The sequence below is a fragment of the Wolffia australiana genome, chromosome 4 (assembly GCF_029677425.1).
Source record: "Wolffia australiana isolate 7733 chromosome 4, ASM2967742v1".
In the NCBI taxonomy this organism is placed as follows: Eukaryota; Viridiplantae; Streptophyta; class Magnoliopsida; order Alismatales; family Araceae; genus Wolffia; species Wolffia australiana.
Window position 1 is genome coordinate 19,509,654 of NC_135838.1, and position 22,299 is coordinate 19,531,952.

A 22,299-nucleotide genomic window follows, 5' to 3' on the forward strand; every position below is an offset into this window, starting at 1 on the left:
CGAACACATCATGTGCTTGATGAAGATTTATTGGTTTATCTAAGTTAGACCTTATCAATATTATAATATATATATATGATTCTGTCGAGCATTCGGTCAAATACCTCACGGGCATCCAAGAGAAATACCCTCTTATCCCCGATTTCATTCTACAGAAATCTTTATAAAATACACAAAAAACTTACTATTAAATCGATTATAAAAAAGATATATAAGAAATATATACAAAAAATATATACAGAAACATATAAAAGTACCTATAGTAATTCTATAATAAATATTAAACCTATATAAGGAGTATTCTATACCTATAGGTCATTTTATATTACTATGAATACTTAATTTCTATTCCTACCTCTTTACTCCTTAATATCTCTCTATACTTATCTAAACTCTCATCAGTATATTATAGTTAGATAATTACTTAATACTATATTATTATATATTTTTAGTATATATGTATATAGATACTTCTCTAAACCCTCGTGTTCTCTCTTAGTATGTATATACCCATCTATCTAACTCCTCTTCTTTCTTGTATCCTCTTATTTCAAATTACTCTTATTAAGTACTCTATACTTCTTCACTAATTATATTAATTTCATCTTAAATATAATATCTAATCTCTTAATTCTTTACTATTAGTATCCATTATATATATATGTACATATAATATATGATCTCTCTTCTATACTCCTCTTATTAACCTAATATTTTCTATCGACTTACTAATTAGTAATCTCTTCTTATGTTCATTATATTTAGTATTATTAATATATATTAATAAATAACAGCTCAATCATTGAATACACCTCTAAAGGCCAGTCCCTGTGGAGACCACCTTACTCGCACTATACATTTGAGTAAGTTTATATATTTTATCAAATTTATTTTATTGTGGGCAAATTAAATTTACAGCGACCATTAAAATTAATACCCCAATTTACCTCCATCAAATTCATAGGTAATTGTCAAATCATGACCATCCATTCACAAAATGCTTTTGGTGTCTCAGATCTAAAGATCCTTGCACAATTGTAACATGTATCTAACTGAGTGAAAGTTTGGTCCATTCAGGGAATCGTATGGGCCGATTTTTTGAACTCAGTTCCCTGAAGAAGACCAATTATTTGTCTTTAATGCCATAGAATTGAACCTTTTCATCCCATGCCTAAAACTCAATAATGATGCTCTATCTGGATATTTTGATGTCCTTATTGAGTATCCTTTGAACATAAATATTAAGAATAAAATTTTATGAAGAAGTGTAATCTTAATATTATGATTTTTTTATATTTTACATAGTCACATCATGTATTCATGGCTAGTATAATGATCAAACATCCGTTATGAAGAATAGAGTGTATATATGAATGTTGAATGAGATATAGAATGTGTGATGGCTTGCCGACAACATATATTTCCATCACCTCAACCATTGACATTATGAATCATTTAATCTTCCTCAATAGTCTCACGTTCTCTCTTTGTTAATAACTAATTAATATTATGTTCCTAATAAGAATTTAAAGAATCATTTATGTCAACAATATACCCAATACTGTGAATAGAAGTTATATGTAAACATATAAATCCATTTTAATGGGATGTGAAATTCATGAAGAAAAAAATTGAACATGCTTAATGGGCCAAAATTATCCTTTCAGAAATAGATGATGCACATGTAAAATGTGGTGAAGAAGATGAAGTGGGGTAGCTGGATTACATTACATGGTCTAGAGGATATCCTCCACAAAATGGATATGCAACATGTCATGGAATACAATCTAATATCCACACAATCTTCACAAAAGCTTTCTACCTCCCACCTCCTTTACCAAACCAGGATAGAGAACCTGATACTTCTACCTCTGCACTCCGCAACATTACTTAGGAGGTTCAACCTAACATATATCCAATTTTAGTTAGTTCTTCTATCTATGGCATATTCTACTTGGGTTTTATAGCAAGTAAAAATACAATTTATTAAAAAAATATAAATAACAGACATAAATATAGTAGTGGAGCCTAAAATTAATCATTTTTATAAAATTTTGAAAACATAAAATTATAAAAAAAATTAAAAATTAGAATTAATTATTTTTTTCAAATTATTTTAAAATTTTTAAGAATAAAAAACTTAATTTCCCTTAAATTCATTAAAATTTTAATGTATCCTACTTATCATTTGCATATTTTCTCAAAAACCCAAAACACTACCTTGGAAAGCATCTAGTTGTTCTAAGCATTATTGTCTCTCCCCCATGTCGTAAGTGCTACACCTCCTTTAAGGCACATTTAACCTATATGAACCACACAAAAATACAAAATACATAAGTTCTCTGACTTCTTGAATTTTATTGAACATATATGAATCATTCTACTTTATGTAATTAAGAGTACTATACTCAAAATTCAACAATTGATGTATTGTATGATATCACACATCAGAATGATTTCACGTTCTTGATAGAAATAATTATTTTCTAATCAAATAAAACCATAATAATTATATAATAGAGGAATACCTCCAGTCATTTAATAGAGGAATATACAATTCTCTAATCAAGACTTTTGAACATTAAGGCTTAGTGGATTTTTGTAAAATGCCTAAGTATGTGTTTTGATGAATGTTAGAAGTGGATCAGACCAACTCAACTGATAAGCCAAAAGTTAGGGGTGAATTATGCAATTTTATAGTCCCTTATCATTGTTGATTTTATCTTATACAATAAAATTTGTAAAACCTTAACTTAATATGTATAATGATAAGTATAGGTATCATCCACAGGAAGCTAGTAAGGAATTCAATTAGTCATCTACTTAAATAATTTGACCCTAAATTCAGTTAATTTAATCTTAAATGAAGATCAAATTACCTCAATTAGATTAAGAATTTGGAAAGGAGGGTAGAAGAGATGAGAAGTCTAGAAGAATTAGGGATCTCTAAATTGACTTCTTTGATCCAATAAAAAAGATCAAAGGGGTCAAGTAGAGGGGTTAAGAAGGAGATTTGATTTTAGTTTGTTTAGGAGAATTGGGTATCCAAATTTGCCAACTACTATATCATTAACACAATCTAATATATCCTAGAAATTAAACTCTTTTATAACTTTTTGCTTAATGTTCAAGTAGAATAGCTAGATGAATTTTATAATCTCTCTTCTCAATCCAAGTAAGGGCTTGTACATGCCGCTCAAGCCAAGTGATTTAGAAATGTAGACCAATATCAACAGGAAAAATCACAAATTTCACTAACACGTAATCCAAATTACACCAAAATTCAAATACAATGAAAAAAACACCAAAGTCAGATGATCCAGGCTAGTTCTCATCTCTGACTTGTAGCTATGAAAGAGCTACAAGTTACCATTTTACCACTTGGGTTAAGTGGTAAAAATTACCATTTTATCCCCAATAAGTAATTATTTTTTATCCACTGATGTAGGCTTTATCTGAATGATCCAACCATAGATAGAAAGAGGAGGTCGACACCAAGAAAATCCATAAAAAATTGACCTTAATCCGACTTCTGGATAAATTTTCATAAATGAAAATTGACCAATTTGAGCCCTTGGATCAATTTTCATTTATTTAATTTAGTTTTTGAAATTTGATTGGGGAGTTTGACCTCAGGGCGCCACGTATCCCCTGCTGGGAAAAAGAAAAAAGAAAAAATAAACATAATATATTGCGATTTGCACGTACTTGGGCACTTTTGCCAGCATGATCCACTCACGTGCCGCCACATCACTTCCCGTGCATGTGCTTTGTGTGTGCAGAACGGGTGGTGAGCCTACTGCCCACAGGAACAATATGCATACAACATTTAGGCTGTCAGATTCTCTTTCGACGGCCGAGAGTTGGCCACGTGGCCATGCGAAATCCATCTCTTGGAGTTTTGCGCTTAAATCCCTTCTAAACTTTGCACGTGCAAATTGACGAATCCCAAAAGTATTTATGTATATGCCTCTCTGGTTTACCTCTCCTCCATATTTCCTAAAAAAACATAGAAAATCATAGAAAAATGCCAATTAATTCAGTAAAATTTCTCTCTCCTCCATATTTTTTATTAGATTTTTATGCCTGCAACGTGCCATCGAGAGCTGTTTTAACAGTATATTTGCAACTATTATTTAAGAAAGTCCCTCCGACTTTAGAAATAATTTAAAATTATAATTATATCTTTTTTCCATTTAGAAATTCACTTTTTCCTCAAATAAATTCACAAAAATCCAATAAAATTCCATAAAATCTAGAAAATTTAGTAATTTATCCCTACATTAATTAAAATTAAAATGAATTTATAAACCTTTCATTTCCATGTAAATAGAGTTTATCAAAGCTTAAATAAATTCCATAAAAGTCGTGAATTAACAGAAAAATTAGGAAAAAATTATAATTCACTTGGAATAATATTTAACATGTAAATATATCATAACAACCCTATTTTAAACTCTTTAAATGGATAAATTTTTGCTAATTACTTAAATTGAAAATCAAAATTAGGGTTTTATCATCAACCATCTATGAATGGGTCTAAATTATTTCAAAATTTTTTCTGATATCAGGAATTATGCATAGATGATTCCTGACTTCATATGGTTCAAACTATGCAGCTCACATGTGCAATGGATAAATACTTTCATTTGTTCGTAAATACATGATTTTTTACTGTCTGCTCATTGGGAAAAATCATCAAGTTAGGCCTCGAGATGTTTATGACATGTTGATAGCCAGGTCCAATGTCACTGGTTAAATATTCAGATTAGTCAGATACCATTTTCCAAGTGAAACATAATGGTAACCATAGACTTATCTCATTTATAACTGAAATATAGAAGAATATAATTAAATATTTATAATATGGCGAAGAAGTTGATTTAAGATATCAGTAAGAATCATGCAAATTTTTATCCATTTTCTAATGCAAATTCATAGAGTAATTGCAATTAATTGTCGCCCCTCTAATCACTTATGATAGGAATGACAAAGTTTTCACTATGCCAATTTGAAATTAAAGCAATTGTCATGTCATATGTATCTGTTGCACATTAAATTAATTTTAATGTTGAGTTTGTACAACTTATATACATTCTCCTTTCAATTTTTGAAGCCAATATAAGCTGACCAAGCCCTAATTTCCAATCACCTCTTCTTTATCCTTTTGATGAAAAATCACACTACAAAGAAAAGCATTAGATATGGCTTTCTGAAAAACTTTACATGTTGCCTTGTAGATCAAGCCCTAATTTCCAATCACCTCTTCTTTATCCTTATGATTAGAAATTACACTACAAAGAAAATCATCACATATGGCTTTCTGCAAAACTTTACAGGTTGCCTTGTAGAATAACAAAGTCAACATTAGTTTTTTCTAACATCATCCTAGTTCCAAAGAACTAGGAGTCACATTTTTTGGTGAATTTTTAAAGAAGTTACAGGGAGATCAAGATTGTGCCATAGAATTTCTGTTGTCATCAACCTTTCTGAAGATTATTTATTTGAGCTGTCTGCTAATAATTTTTGAATTTCTGTTGAACGTAAAGGTCATTTAAATAATTAATTATAACTCTTTATCAACAAAATCCATTAAAGTTGATGCATTATTAAGAAGTTAAGATGATGATAATAATGAGTTAAGAATCTTGCCATTAACAACCTTGTCACGACGATCATCATTTGGATATTTGGTTTATTATTGTTGAATTTTTATTCAAAATAAGATTTCTTTATAATATATGTCATCTATAGTTGCGCCTTTTTATTTGGGATTGAAGATGTTACAGGGAACAAAGGAGAACATAGTGAAATTTCAGAAAAATGAAATAATCAACGTGTGGGATGATTTAAAAGAGATGCATTCAAAGAATCATTTCAAAGTTAACTTTTTTAGGTTCTCTTGAATCCATGGATTGTTAACACATAATTTGTTTTTCAGTATTTTAAAATCTACATGAAAGAGGAGGAAACATTCAGAAGTGCTTAAATGGTGTTTCAAATGAAAAATCTTGATTTGCATGCATCTTCAAGTATTGTCGAATTTGATCATGAGAAACAAGAATATAAATCATACACAAACTAGTACTAACACAAACTAGTACTTATGTTTTTGGGTTCTACCATGACCAAAAATCATAAAAAAGATCCAACATCGCAAGCCACTTATGTCTTGCCTCTAGACATATCCACATTGTCATCAGGATGTTGGATCTTCTCATCTTCCTCGTAATTAGTGCTGCCATAAATGCAATGATCTTCTCATCATTGCAGTCACACACCGAGGGAGTGGCTCAGTAAGCACATGAAAAGTAGGGGTTTCCCAAAGGGAGAATTACATGGGCATTTCTCGATTAAAACTTTTTTCTTTTATGTTTAAGGAAGTTTTTTCTAAAATCTTGTACTTTATGTATATCTATGACACACAATAAGATTTGTGTTCAGTTAAACTTATCCTATAATTGATAGGTGGAGACAAAAACATGTGAGGTATCAAGATGATGAACATTATTTGGCTTTTAAGCCAATCATTTCACCATACTTTTTAAGTTCATTGAAAGGAATGTTTATTCATTATTATTCTCATGTGATGTTTATAGTGAAGTTCATGAATGTATGCAATGGCATATTGAATTATGATGATATCATAATACATCGATCACTAGTTTTTGAATATTCTTATTCGATGGGTTGCCTATATGGACATTAAATTATAAAGATAGAATATCCCTATCTGATCCTAGTCTGATGATAAGTAAGTTTATCTTGTGGCCATTAGGGTGGAGACACTAAAGACATATAGGGGGTGATCTTTGGAGAAAGAGTTCACTTATTTTTTCTCTATGAATCCATGAATGATATTATACCTAAATGTCAATTAGGTTGATTAATGCCACGGTTTTATAAGTGATACGTTGAACTGAGACAACAAGGACATGTTGTGGATGGAAGACTATATTTTGACTACAGTTTACGAGTCTATAACCATGGGATTCAGATAAGTCTTAACTCAAATACAGTAAGAAATACACATAAGTGATTGAGCGGTTAAGTCAAGATAGCCACCCTTGCTATAGGACGAGATTGACTCAAGTAAGATGATGCTAATAAATCCCAGGCTAGGTAGAGAGGATATTAGAGAAGGTTTACTCCAATGATCCTCGTTACACCTCATTAGTAACTGAATAACAGATTAGGATTTGATGATTAACCAAACCCTTAGTCATTCAAGAGTCTCACGCAGATGAAAATTATAGACACAATAACAGATGATGGTAAAGGTGGCATGAGAGAGTTTCAGGGTTACTCTATGTAAGGTGATTCTTGGCACCCCAAGGGTTGGAAACTAAACCCATCAATTTGTGTTTGTGGATCCTTAGTTAATTGATCTGTATGATGATATAATTATTTATTGAGGTTGGATAAAAAATTTTATCGGGAAAATTTAATAACTAGAATGATACGTGGGACTCGAGGGTCACACACATAATATTATTGGGGAATTAGAGGATATAGTTTTGCTTAAAGGATTTTTATGAAGAAAATTAAGTATAAATAGGAGGAGACACTACTTTTACACACTCCACCAACCAGATCTGGGCCTCCCCTATATTCCTTATCATTTATTCCTTCAACAAGAAGAGTGTCTTCATGGTGAGAAGATCTAGAAGGGTTTCAAGGAGAGTTGGAGAAGAGGAAGCGGAGATCGAAAATCACCTTGATTACGTGGAAATTTCTAGAGGTTGGAAATGTCACCTTCTTTAGAAAAATATCCAATTGAGAAATTAAAGGGTGGAACAAGTTCCCCACAAGTCAACTCAAGGTTGGATGCATCAAGAGATTGATTCGGAATTGATTTCAGTTTCCGTTGGAGAGAAAATTATTTTATAGACTTTAATCAAAGCACCAGAACCCAACATAAGGCACACATGTTTGTTCCAAAGGTACAAATGAATTCATCAATTTTTCTATGAACCCAATTTGTCATCAATAATATCATATGTGTCATCCTTCATCTCCATGAAAATTTAGGAACTATGTAGAATATGATCAGCTATAAAACCCTTATAAGTAATCCTAGTTAGGATTGATGGACTGAAAATTCTTTAAAAAATATTTTTCTTATATCCCCAGTGCCTTGTATATGAATTTCATTTTATCCTTTTGTTTTAGTTTATCTATTCTCTTACCAAGGGCAAACAAAACCATTTTGACAACACAATAAACTTCATGCACTTGTTCCTATGCCCACATAAGAATCATGTGTGCAAGTGCTCCTTAGATTAAAGACACCAAAGAAATCTTTTGGAAGGGCAATTGAGTTTTGAGTGATTCCCGAATTCCTTTATGTGGAATTCAAAACTATCTTTGTTTAGATACACTAAGAAGTTCAAGTTCAAGATGATTGTGTGGTCAAGATAGGATTATTCACCTTATTTATAGGAGGATATACCTCATGGAAAATATTGTGATGAAGTCCTTATCTAATGTAGTATAATATGAAAGAAGAGCAATTTGATGATTTCCCAACATATAAATTTAGCATACCATAACTTTTCCTCGGATCATCAAGAAAATGAGAGACTTTATGTACATGGTTGGCAATGCCATTAAGATTTTATGATTACGTCAATGTTATCTTTTGTATTTTATAGAGAACAAGGTGTAGTTTGGCACCCCATGGGGTAGAAACTAAATTTATTGATTGGGCTAAGCTCATTATTGATTAATTAATCTATATGTTGATAAATTAACTTACAAGGTTAGCCAATAAAGGTTGTTTGTGGCATTCGAGTTATTTACTAGGCTGATATACTGGCATAGAGATCACAAAAAAATTGTAATTTTGGAGATTAACAAGTTTTTATGGAAAAATTTAAGAATAAATAGGAGAAAACCCTGAGTAAAATTTACACATGACAGAATACTTCAAGCGCCCGTCCATCTTCTCCATTCTCTAATTAGGTACCCTTCCCGCCCATTGGGATCAAAGTTTCATAAGAATGATAATGGACCAATAAAGGGGTTTATTGGGATAGAGTATGAGATTCACCATGCTGAGGGCCGTGTGGATACATCCAGAGGATGGATACATGAACAGCTCAACATGTCTCACTTGAGGAATCGAGGATCCAATTTGTGAAAAGGTGATTCAATCATTGATTTTCAATTATTTTAAAATGCAGTTATGATTCATTTAGTCATCCACTACACGAATCGTTGAAGGATTCTATCAATCATGAAATTATAATCATACATTATTTTTGCTTGGAACCAAGTATTTTATAATGGCTATTTGATACATGTCAACTTTTAATAGTGGTAATCAAGATATTGTACACGGTTTTAGATACTTCTTTGATAAATCAAATTCCTTCTCCTAGTAAGTTGATGAGTTGACAGAGGTATATATGTTTCATTAAAATCTGATCATCATTCAATTTTCTGGAAGAACAAGATTGTGCCCTTCGATAAATCTTTGGCCACGGATGTCGTTTTTAACTAAATTTCAAATTAAAGTCTTAATTCTCATCCAACAGTAGAGAAACAGGGAAAAAATCTCACTGATAACACCTTCTAGATTGATATAAGATATCTTCCTAATAATTACATTGTGAAGCTGCAGCACCAAGGACATCCTCCGTGGTTGATCTAGTGATGACCTGTTTAATACGTCAATTATGGTGATGCACTACTTAAAATGCTCTCCATCATAGTGGCTACATTTTCACTCATTCCATCATACATTTGAAAATACCTCCAGCCAGTTTCTTTAGTTTCCCTCATCGTTGCCCTATCAACAGGGCATAGTTCACAATGACAGAAAGGAGACAAATAACGTCAACCATACCCACCCCATTCTATCCATCTTCTTTGGACAGTGGATTCATCTTCATCAATGGCTCCCCCATTAGTGGCAGCGTCACCGACAGTGAAAAAAATCCACACACCTCGAGCAAATTATCATCGCTTGGCTGAAAAGAAATGAAAATTGGGATGGGTGGCTCTTCCAAAATAGGAGGCTGGGAAGAAAATAAGGGGACGTAATGGGCTCAATGCCCCTATGGTTTGGCTTAAGTTATACATGCACACTGTCCAATGATAACTAAATACATGACCAATGATAAAATGGTAATTATTAAAGTAATATCATGAAACTGCCATTTTTACTTGCATCAGAATACTTTTATACCCATTTTATCAATCTTAAAATTATTACTTTCATTCAATGAATGATATTATGATTTTTTTCATATTACTTTCTAACAGTATATTTCTTTAAAACAGTTTTAAATTAAAAATATATTTTTTAAATTTTAAAAAATTATATTAAGAAAAATACATTAAATTTATAAGTTATGATATAGATTTTATAATTTCATAGTTTCAAATTTCGAAGTGGGAAAATTTCATATCCACAAAGAACATTATTCTGTGATCAAGTTTTTTTTGAAATTAAAATAAAAAAGAAATGTCTAAGTCACAAGTAATTTTCAATATTTATCAAATAAAATTATATTTCATGGAATTATTTAATATTTTTTGGCCTTTTGATTTTCCAAAAAAATGTCTCAATGGAATTTTGACGTATGAGAATACACAAAATTTAACTATCCAGAATGAATTTTGGGCAGAAGTTTGAGGGTATTTTCTTCTCTCTGTCCTCTATCCACTTATATCATCTGATAAAGAAATATAAATCTTTATCCATGTGAAGTTTATCTTGAAATTGCTCCTAATTTAGTAAGCTGACTGTAAGAAGAGATTTTTAGATCAATCATTTTTTCTTGGTGCCTGTCATTGATCAAATTTAGAAGATGGAAGCAAAGTGGAAGGGCTCTTCCACTATCATAAAGTGCATTAATCATAGAAGAATATAAAGATATATAGTGAATATTTTTGCATTTATATTTCCATCATCTCCTCAACCGCCACCTATAATAATATTCATATTCATCAATCCACATCTATCCAACTTCATTTGTCGATCCAACTCTATCCATCCATTATCATCTTCGACGTATCACCCTTATTTCATACATTATTATACTTTCCCTGGTTATCAGTCTCCTCTCATATTATTCTTAATCTACACATTACTGCTCTCATCCATTAATCACCTAATAAAAGGTATTGAAATCCTTACTTATATGTTCTTTGAAGACTTCCCTTGCTTATCACTAACAAGTCAAATAGGAGCTAGTACAAAATATTTTTTACATGGATAGATAGATAGATAGAGAGAGAGAGAGAGAGAGAGAGAGAGAGAGAGAGAGAGAGAGAGAGAGAGAGAGAGAGAGAGAGAGAGAGAGAGAGAGAGTTACCATCAGAATTTCAGCCCAAAACTCTTTCTGGACTGTTAGATATCATGATTTGAGAGACTATTTACATGGATAGAGGGTCTATTTTTTTGGAATCAAAACTTGTGATGCCAAAATGGTGCCTTGTCGTAATGATTATAGTTGCTAATCATCAGAAAAATGTGACTTAGTTGATATTCAAGTAAACCAAATGGTGCAACATGGATGGTTGGTATTAAATGTTTTTTACAAAACTCTCCAATAGTTCTAAAATAAAATTTTGATTTCAATAAATTCAAAAATTTGAATTTTGACATAGGAAATAATGTTTTTAACTAGTTTGATGTCAAAAATTATAAAAGTATTCTCACTTAGATATCTAGCCTTTAAAAATATGATATTGTAAGATCCCATGAAATACCAAAAATATAAATCAGAATATCATCCCAAAAATATAATTTTCAAATGAGGTTTTCAAATTATGATATTAATCTAGTAATCAGTGTGATATCAATAAAGAAAGAAAAAATAATGGGTCAGACTATTCCAACTTCAAAACACTATGACCAATATTCAAGAGTTTTGGGCTAAAATTTTGAAGGTGACTTTCGCTCTTTCTCTCTCTCTCACCTCTACTCATCTATAATATTATATATTTTTAGCGATATTCATGTAAGAACTGTCTTGGAATCACTTCTGCATTAGTAGGCTGAGTGAGAGAAAATGATTTGGAGAGCCATCATGTTTTCTTGGTGCAAATTGTTTCAAATTAATGTTATTTCAAAAGATGAAAACAGTGATGTCGCATCAGATCTATCCTAATGAGTTGTAGAATATTTTTAATTCATTTATCTTATGAGAGTAATCTTTTTTTCTCAGGAGCCCCAACATTTAAAAATGTAGCTGCTTGAAGCACATAGAATTTATGGAAGTTGGCATCATTCAAGCATGGGTGGGACAATGATTTAGGAGAAGAAATCCTTTAGGTATCATCTGCAGGGAAGATAATAATTACATATTATGGAAATACCAAATAAATTACTTAGCATCTCAATCTGAGCTCGTCTATGAAGTATGACCAGTAGAGCATAATTAAAGGTGACATGCTGAACTTTTATGATCTCATATTATTATGCATTCAGGATAAAAATATTTTGAGATAATAACAACAACATAATGTGAACTTGATAATAACCTAAATGTCAAAGAAAAGAAAAGGTCAAAGTCAATAAAAGCCGGACTTCATCTGCCTTTTAAGGTCCATGAACGAAGGGAGGTAACCCCTAACTTGCTTCCACTGTTTTAAGGTTGGCCACTTCCAATAAAACTACCTAAAGTATATTTATTTACATATAAAGAAAGGTAGAATAATTTCTCAAGTTTGGTCAAAACATAATATCACATTTATACCACCAAGCTCGTGCTGTATATATATTGGTGCACTAATTTATAACAATGTACTTATGCAAGATTGCCTCCATTTTTGGAAGGAAGGTTATTTAGAAAGATACAAATACAGGGAAATGCCAATGGTGCAAAATTAGTGGCAATTTAAATGTTCAGTCTGTTTCTAAAGAGTGGCCATCTCTTGGATTTGAAAGAGACTTACATTGTATCATCTTTTAGAAGAAAAACTTGGTTTTTATTTACAGTAAAGACAAATCGGGGATTAACTGTGTTTTTAGAAATGGTAAATTTGATATCTTTATTAATTAGATATAATTTTCACTAGATCATTAGCATCGGATAGTAGCCTCTATGTCCTTATTGTAATATCCTCGTCTACTATAATCTTGCCTACATTTGCAAAAGGTATAAATATGAATTTAAATACTAATAATTCTAATACATCATGGCAGGAAAAAATAATTCACATTCTCATAAGTGAATCGACAATCTATATTGAATGGATTTCTCGGTCCTATTGGTAATCAGGATTTTAACATCCGTCAAGTGTATCAAGTAAAAGCAAAATAGCAAAAAAATCACAAAGGCCATCGAGCTTCAGACATCTAATAATTAATATTCAGAGATATTTGTGGTCTATTGCTGGAGGCATAACCAGAGTTTATCACATTCAGATGCAATTGTTCAAAGGCCCCACTATATCTTATACGTGAGAAACCAACATCCATTCAAATTTTAAAAACTTAAAAGGCCAAGGTTGAGAATAAACTCAGTAACATATACATATCATGGAATCAGATCATGGTGGTGACAGGCCCTACATGACAGATCAGATGAACAACATCCAAGACCTTTGGCAAATTCCTAGAGTGTGGTATCTTTGTTCAATAGATCATGTAGGGTTATCCTAGCTTGAACTGTATGCCTTAAAGATGTATCATTGGAGTGTGATTGCTATGTCAAGTCAAAGTACATTGGATGTAAATGATTATTTAAAACCAAGGGGGATTAAAAAGCTAATACAAAATATAGAAGAAACAATTTTTTGCAAAAGAATAAACAATGTGATGGCGTTGATTGTGTAGAGGATTATCTCTGCTAATCTTTGAATGACTCTATTAGAATCATAATGACACTACTACCTTATTTTAGCCTCGAGCTAAATCTGATGGATGTTAATACAATAATTTTAAATAGAAACATTGATGATCCGATCTAAATGGGGAACTAGAAAACTTCATAATGGGAGATCTAAACTCAATGGTTTGTAACTTAAATAAATCTATGGGTTTCAAAAATCATCTGACCAATTTTATCACAAATTTCACCAAATTGTCATTTTATTGGTATTAAAATGAATCTTCTCATGGTTAAAAGTATGTCTTATTCGGTATTTCCTATTAAAATCGCTATTTTAATACCAAATACATCTTCCAGTCACGTATGGACGATCTCCTACTGGGGAGAATTGATATTAGCATATTCCTGTGAGATGATTTTGAAATGAAGGATCTCAATGAGGCCTCCCAAATTTTAGGCATCCAAACTTACCATGATCGTACTTCAAATATTTTTGACTCAAGGGCAGAAGACGTTAGTCTTGTGCATTCAAGAATTACTTGCTTCAAGTAGAGCAATGCTTCTAGATTCAAGTCATGTTTCTACACTGTTCCTGCACTAAGGCTGCGTCAATTCTTACTTAATTGAAAGTTCAAATTTGAAAATCTATTTTCTTTAAGAGCTTGTTTCATCTCTTCGTAGGTTCACTCCCGATCCTTGTACTTTGCGTAACTTTCCTTCTATGCTAAATCATAAAACCTTTACTTCTCTTGTGCCTAGGGTTGTAAAATGACTCTACTATCTCACTGGAGGTAAATCCTAAACAACCCCTCCCCGCCCACCACCCCACAACTTAAATAACTACTGAATGTTCTTGTGAACTGTGTTTATTATAGATGAATCTTCATTTGCGCTGACTTTGTAACCTTCATTACTTGGGGCTTCTCTCCCATAGTCGCACCTTCATATTTATTGACATCATACCAGAATTCTTCAGATGAATATTGAGTTTTTTACGGTTAGATAACCTTCGTTAACTATCTTCAAAACATGAAATCCTTGTATTTACTTCTCTCCTAAAGTCTCCTGAGTCTCAATCTGATGATAAACTCACTTCGCAACATTCATCTTCAGATGAATTGACTTGATAATCCAACGTGGAGCTTAAGAGAGCATGAAAAATGCTCTCCCAAAGGTCCCACTTTGGAGAGCATTTAATCTGATTAAATGACCGAGAATGGAGGTGAACATTTCCCTCCAGGGTGTAGCTCAAAACAAGATCTTCGGCTACGGGCCACTCGAAAATTGGGCAGAATTTCGAAGGAAGGGACAAACCCGGCAGGAGCTTTCCTTATTGAGACAAGATGATGACCATGGGCTGGGGGATTTGGACGTCCGAGTTTCCTTCTAACTACATATTTACAGTCTACCAAAAGAGACCTGGACCCGAAGGCGAGGATAAGGCTTCGGGGGGCCCAAGAGAAGCGAGAGAGAAGTCGCGACATCCATTCTCCCCTTCTCCGCTACCTCAGAGCCCACTAGCCAGCTGAACCAGGACAAAAGGACATCCTTAGAAGCTACTGCACAAGCGACGCGGAGCCTCGGCTACCCACCCGCAGGCATACCATCTCCGCCGACGAACCTTGGACGGCTCCGGCTTCAGCCGCGAGCATCTTCCACCTTCTTCCTTTCTTCTCAGAATCTCCCACATCACTCGCACGTCTTCGTACTCGCAGGCTGTGATCTCTTTCCTCAGTTGCATCAGACCTGCGAGGGAAGTGTTTCATTCAGCCACAATCTCATCTCCCAATGCAGAATCAGACAAAGGAGTCTCACCTCGCCTCCGAGCCCCCAGTAGAAGAGCCATAACGGTCCAAGCTCTCCTCATAGCCGCGTCCAAACGATCCAGAAACGCCATCTCTCAAGCTCCGCAGTCCCGGAGAGAACCCGAGGAAGAGAGCGTGCGGAAGACGAGACAGAGAGCAAGATCGAGCAGTGACGTCTGTTGTCTTCTTCTCCGCTATCGCCTGAAGAAACTCTCTTCCACTCCTCTTTGAAGGTACCCGGGTGACTCGCCGCCCTACAAATGGCGCGCTGAGGCTCCCCAAGAGATCGCCGTCGAAAGCCGCCCCTCGAGGCTGACTACCATGGCCTCTATCGCCGTCCACGTACCAACAGTGCAACACAACGTGGCAAACGATCCCAGCATGGGACCGACCTATCGACAAGGGACACTTTGCAGATATTTTTCTCCTAGCTGGGTCTTCCTCCTTAACTCTTGATCACTTAATTATGATGAGATTATAAAACGCAATTCACTAGTATTTTGAACAAAGACGATGACTTTTCGGCGAGGAAACGGAGGTAGACTCGGCCAGCTGATCCTGAGCTGTGGGCCAATAACCTAAGCTTTTCAGTCAAATCATAACTCCTAGAATATGCAATTTTACTAAAATTTTATTGCTCGGCACAACAAAAGATGGGGTGAACAGAAGAGGAGCAAGATCCGTTCAGCCAAGGACGTCACAGGCAGCTCTGATGTTCCCTCGGGAGCCAGTCTTAACCCCAACGCGGCCGAGCTTGGTAATGGCGGAGATAAAAGCCCGGTTGAACTGATCGGAGCTCTGAGCCCAGGCATTGACAGTGGGTCGGGATCTGGCGTCCGTGAAGAGAATCTGATCCGAGGAGAAGAGCCCCTTTCCCTGTTGAAGATTCTTGTAGTATGCATTATCGAATGTCCTCGGAGTTGTCGGATCCATGTCTATGGCGATTAACGGGTCCACGTTCCGTGGGCAGCTCGCCTGAAGCTGCTTCGCGTACGTGCTGTTCAACGTCGGGTCGATCTTGTTGCTTGAGCTGAAGCCGTAGATGCGATTCGCGAACCTGGAACAGTGCGAGAAGCCTAGCGTGTGCGCCGCTGCAACCGGGAAAAAGAAAGACGGTTCAGACAAGTAACACCCGACGTTGATTGATCTTACATAACAGGAAAAGGAAAAGAGGGAAACGGAGAACAGCGGAGTTGATACCGTCTTTTTAGACACTGATTGTAACGCGTGAGCTAATCAATAAAATCTGTCGCTCTCGGTAAGGTCTACTCCGAAGCAGCGTTTTTTTCTTAACTCCGAAGCAGCGTGAATAGTAAATAAACGAATGCAAGTCAGACGTCAAATCCGCCGATTCGACGTCTAGATCAGTCCAACCGCGTCGCGTTTAAGAAGTGCCTCAAAATCGGTCAATTATCTAACGTGGCTTGTTCGAAGGGTGAAGTTTGGGTTAATCGGGCTGGTTCGTGAGGAAGTGACGGCCCGGGTGAAGGAGGGGACGGGCGAGTTACCTGAGAGCGCGATCATGTCTTGTTGGGAGAGCCCGTTGGCGGCGAACATGGAAGTGAGCTGATTGAGATTGAAATTGGGCTGTGGGAGCTTCCCGTTGACGCTCGCTGCCGTTGAACGGAGACCGTCAAGCCTGCCCAGCTCTACCGCGTACGACGGTCCGCCAGCCTGCAATCCGGCATTAAACCCGGCTAGAAGAAGAGGTGAAAGTAAGCAGATAAAACGCACATACCAGAGAAATAACATCACGCGTGGCGAGAGCGAGGATGTCTGCGCAAGAGACCTTGTTCCGGCACTGAGGCACGGCGTCAACGGCGGCCCTGGCCTTGACCACGGTGTCAAACCCATCACCAGCAAGAGATAGATTGTCCGGGTGGTCTTTCTCAGCGGTATTGCCGCCCCTCGACGCCACCATGACAGACGCGTCGCAGCCCTGAAAGAGAAAACGTCAGCGCCCACCTTACGAGCCGTGCTGGGTATTCACCGAAGAAGGTTTTCCTTACTTCGACGAAGCAGTCGTGGAAGAAGAGCCTGAGTGTTGCGGGAACGGTGACGAAGGTCTGCCGGAATTTGGTCTGAACAACGCCCCTCACAATGTTCTCCAAGTCGGGGCATGTACTGGCGTAGAAGTTCTGCCGGAGTTGCGCAGACGTTGGAAAAGGCGCGAAGCAGACGATCAGCGCCGCTAGCAGCGCCGCTGCCTGCTCGAGTTTACCCATAGGCTATATTAGAATAACGTCTTTCGGAATTCGGAGAGAATAATTCAAGGAGGGAGAAGAAGCTGGACAGATGGGATATATAGGAGGCGGGTCTAACCCGCTTGCTCTGCCAGTTGTCGTTTGAAAGAGAATTTGATTGGGGAAGGGGGTTTGGGAGGCTCCGGCAGGAGACCGGGCAGGTTGAGTTCTCTCCAGATCTTCCGGTAACCAGGTTGCTGACGACTAACGAGGGAGACGTGGGCGTTGTGGACCCTCGAGAGGGCCCATTCAGTCTGCGGCTGTTTCCCTCTATCTTCCACATTCTACTTGGCGATGCACTGCAGCGCAAGGCACGTCCTTGCAATCTTCTATATGAATAGAAATTTTATCTTCTACGTTCAGTCAAGCGTCGATTCCTTTTTACCCCTTGGAAGCTTCATGGAGCAAACACGGAAAACAAGGCGACTCAACAAGTATTCATGGATTGGATGTAATAAGGCCAACGAGAACGCAGCTGGACGCCTTGTCTTCGTCAAAAGGTTTTTGGCCGAACTGTCGGTGTTTGCTGACCAAGAGCCCCCCAGCGGGATATAAAGAGCGTGACGAATTGTGATTATAGAGTAAAATAAAAAAAAAAGAAAATTTTTATTGCATCTCCAACAATGTCATTTTTTTGAAGAGGACAGGGAGACAATACACAGACCTATTATTCGCTGCCTTCCGATGGGTTTTCCATGACTAAGCCCGCTTTTCTTGGGGTTTATCACAGAAGACAAGCATATTACCCTGAAAGACGGAAATAGAGAGATGGGCATCTACGTAATATCTCAATTATTGTACCCAAGGTGGATGCTAGCTAGGCTACGACCGAGGTGGCAAAGATAGACCCGCCTCGGAAGGTGGCTGCTTTAACCCTCCAGTTACCATGTCCCTCTTGGGGTATTATTTGGGTCTCAGTGTACAAGTCCGATCAAACATTCATTCTCTTCCCTGGGTGGAGGCAACCCGACTAAGCATGACGGAGACAAGCAACTACTCTTATCCCCTGCAAGTTTGAGTGATCTGTGGCTGACTGGCTAATGCGAGACGCAGTGATGATTAGTAAATAGTTAATGCTTTATGTATGTAGATTGTAGTTCCCTTGTGAGAACTTGTGATTTTCAGCGTTCGCTTCAGCAAACTTTCTGCGCCTATGGAATGGAAACCAATAAGTTAAAGCATTGAACAATATGAAAAAATTAAAGGGCAGCGCCGACTGGGCCGCAAATGTAAAAATTAATCCGCGTATGCGAAGGACAATAGAAAAAAAATATGAAATATGATTTGATCGTACAGATGGAAGAATCAAGTTTTAGGATTATTTAAGATTGATCTTTGCAGAACAGAAATCATCCAATAGACAGTGCTGTCAAGAGAATGATGGTCTCAGTCTTTGTGACGGTTTTAGGAAAAACCTTAATCTATACCTGAAATTCTCTCAAGTCTAGATTAGGTCAAGGACCTTCGGTCTGCTCTAGGTTTGGTCAAGTACACAACTAAATGTCACAGTTGGAATTTGAAGACAGTCATTGTAAAACTAAACAAAGGAGATTATAAATGAATGTTAAAAGATAAAACTATAGTTTTGTTCATGGACCAAATGTACTAAATTAAAGATAAATTCTATATGATTTTCACATGCGAGTAGTATAGTATAAATTAATCTGTAAAGCACATTTTGAAAAACATAGAGTTCCCATTGCAAGGGCTACAACTACTCATGGCCTCCCTTGGCTCTCGTGTCTCCTTCCTAGTTTTCCTCCGTTCCATTTGGTCATTGCATTTAGTTGTGTGATAAGTCACTCGGGGTGCTGTAGGTGTCACATAGTGCTCTACATTGTTAACATGCGTGAAACAATCATATAGTAAGCTTAATAACGTTTTCTTTGGTATATTGTTGTAAGTTATCTCCCATAAAATAACCATAAGCATTAATTTTGAGTGATTGACTTTTATAGAAAGTATTTGTTCAATATTAAACTCATTTCTTGAGGTTGATGGGTTGGGAATTCTATCAAGAAATTAAAATATGGTTTTGATGATTTGATAATTTTCATTAAAATGACTAAATTCAAGCTTCTTTCTTGGGTCAAATGTTGTTTCTGTGTGAACATAAGATTTATCTTCCAGTGAGACTATTCTAACCACTTCCCCTTCATCACACCTAACATACTTCAAAAAATATTGTTTCTTCAATGCTCATTGTTACTCGCAAAACACCTCATAGAGAAATATAAAGTACATTGATTCCAGATTATAACTGATATACTAAAAGCTGATGAGACCTCAACACAGTGGGTGTCTCAGTGGCCTTAACTGGTGGGGAACGACAGGGGAAACCCACCCCCCCTTAACAAGATAAACTTCCTTTTATCCCTTTTTATTTCTTTTCTTTCTTTTAATAAATTTTGGTTTTTTTAAATTGTAATTCCAAACGCCTCAAGGGAGAAGGCTATAAAAGCCCCCCTCCCTTGACGTAAATGTTGGTGAATTTTGAATAGAGTAAATCTTCATTTTCACCCTGTGGGCTTCGGCGCCGCCGTGTTGCTCCCGTGCCGCCGGCCATGCCGCCCGCGCCAAGCCCCCCTTCTCTCATTTGTGACGAGCTGTTGCCATCGCCGACGTCGTTCTGTCGTCTACAGTCTGTTTCCCTCGTCTTCACGGTCACCACCATCGCTTTCCACCGCTGTCCTGTATCATTAACTTTGTAAAAACATCAATTACTTCATGAAAGGATAATGGTTTATCTTGAAAATATCCCATTTTTTAGCCATAAGAGAAAATTTTATTTTTGGTATTGAAATTGTGAAGTTTCATATTTTAAAATATTTTTCTCTGCTCCTGGGCTGCTTCAATAAACATTAACATAGAGTCCCACGTAGTGCGAACTTTTTCAATAAATGAATCATTATTTGGCATGTCCACTTTATTACATGAAAGTATGATACCAATGAAATATGTGTGGTGAAGCTCCAAATGTGATCACTATTTTCAATGGCTATAAATAATTTAACTAAATCAATGTTATCTCATATACCACAAATTATTTTCTTCATTTTCAAATCATTTAAACTTATAGTACATGTATATTAGCTAAACTGTATACTAAATAATTATCAACGATGCAATGAAAAAATACATCATATTATACTAAAATACTTATCTCTTTCAAAGCTTATTACACAGAAAATATAGAATATGGGCCATGCATGACACCTGATATTAATTGGTAAATGTTAAGCCCCTACCCTTCAATAATATTTTAAGATATTACCATTTTTAAGCTATTACAATAATTATCAGTAGTGATAGATGACACCTATAAAAAGACAAACAAAATTTTTATCAGTTAGAAAATAGGAATTTTAAAAAATTATTATGTACCTTGCACATAAATTTTAATTCATCTTCCAAGTACAAACCTTTGATGAGATTCTACTAATTTTTAAAAACTCATCAAAAAATTATCTATGCATCAATTATTCACAGTATTGTGATACCAAGCATAGAAACATGATAGATGGTATTCCAAGTGTCCGTAATGAGTGAAATTTTTTCAACTGAACTAAGAAAATGTTATAGATTTGAATTTTATCTTCAACATTTTTTGATGTGACACATCTTAGAGTATTTTTACTCAGAATAATAACATTACATTGGGAAGTATAGCCACAAAATTTCAGAATTTTGGATGATCAAGTATCAACAAAGCATATATATATATACTGAGAATGAAGTATAAAAATTTATTTTCTACAGAGTTCTGCTAGAAAATTTTTCCATCTTGCTACATAAATCTGTTACGGGTTTATCTATTGCCTTTGAAACTTTTTAAAAGGGTTTAAGATAAGGAAGTAATGATAAAATGGGACATATAATTAAATTGTTTTAGTGGATGAGAGAGAGGGATATATGATTAGAGGGGATAGTGAGTGGGTGCAAACGGCAAAAAACTATACTAGGGAAGAGATTAAAAAGAATATAAATATCGTGACAGATATATACAGTGAAAGAGAGACAAGGAAAAAATAAATAGATTATTAGATGATGATAAAGTAGGAGGGATAGGGAGAGGATGATAAGGAGAGAAACGATACAAGACAAGAATGAAGAAGAGAAAGGGATGTAGAGATAGTAAGGCTATGAAGAATCTGATACAAAAGGGAAATATTTAGGATACGCGGTGAGATACATGGGAAAGGAAGGAATGTAAACAGAGAGGGAGGAATGAGAAACAAAGAAATAAGAATATATTGGGAGAGAACATGCCTCAGGAGGTCTGCGTGGCATCAGTTAGTGATAGATCTGAGAATAATGGAGAGAGTGTAGATTTGAAAAAAAAACTTGTCCTTGATAGGAATCATGTCTTTGATTGGCTCAATCCAAACTTGATTTTTAGAAAGAATTGAATGAAATGAAAAACTGACAAAAACAAAAAAAACAAAGATAGAATAAAACATACTA

General features: G+C 35.4%; 1 protein-coding gene across 1 annotated transcript; it reads right to left on the bottom strand.

Moving 5' to 3' along the window:
- Positions 1–16,191: 16,191 nt before the first annotated feature.
- LOC144702269 (peroxidase 50-like) lies at positions 16,192–17,876 on the bottom strand. The gene is made up of 4 exons (XM_078574242.1): positions 17,602–17,876; positions 17,331–17,531; positions 17,101–17,266; positions 16,192–16,683 (listed from the first exon to the last, which is right to left on the bottom strand). The coding sequence occupies exons 1-4, from the start codon at positions 17,815–17,817 to the stop codon at positions 16,277–16,279; spliced, it is 990 nt and encodes a 329-aa protein (XP_078430368.1). The 5' UTR covers positions 17,818–17,876; the 3' UTR covers positions 16,192–16,276.
- Positions 17,877–22,299: the final 4,423 nt, after the last annotated feature.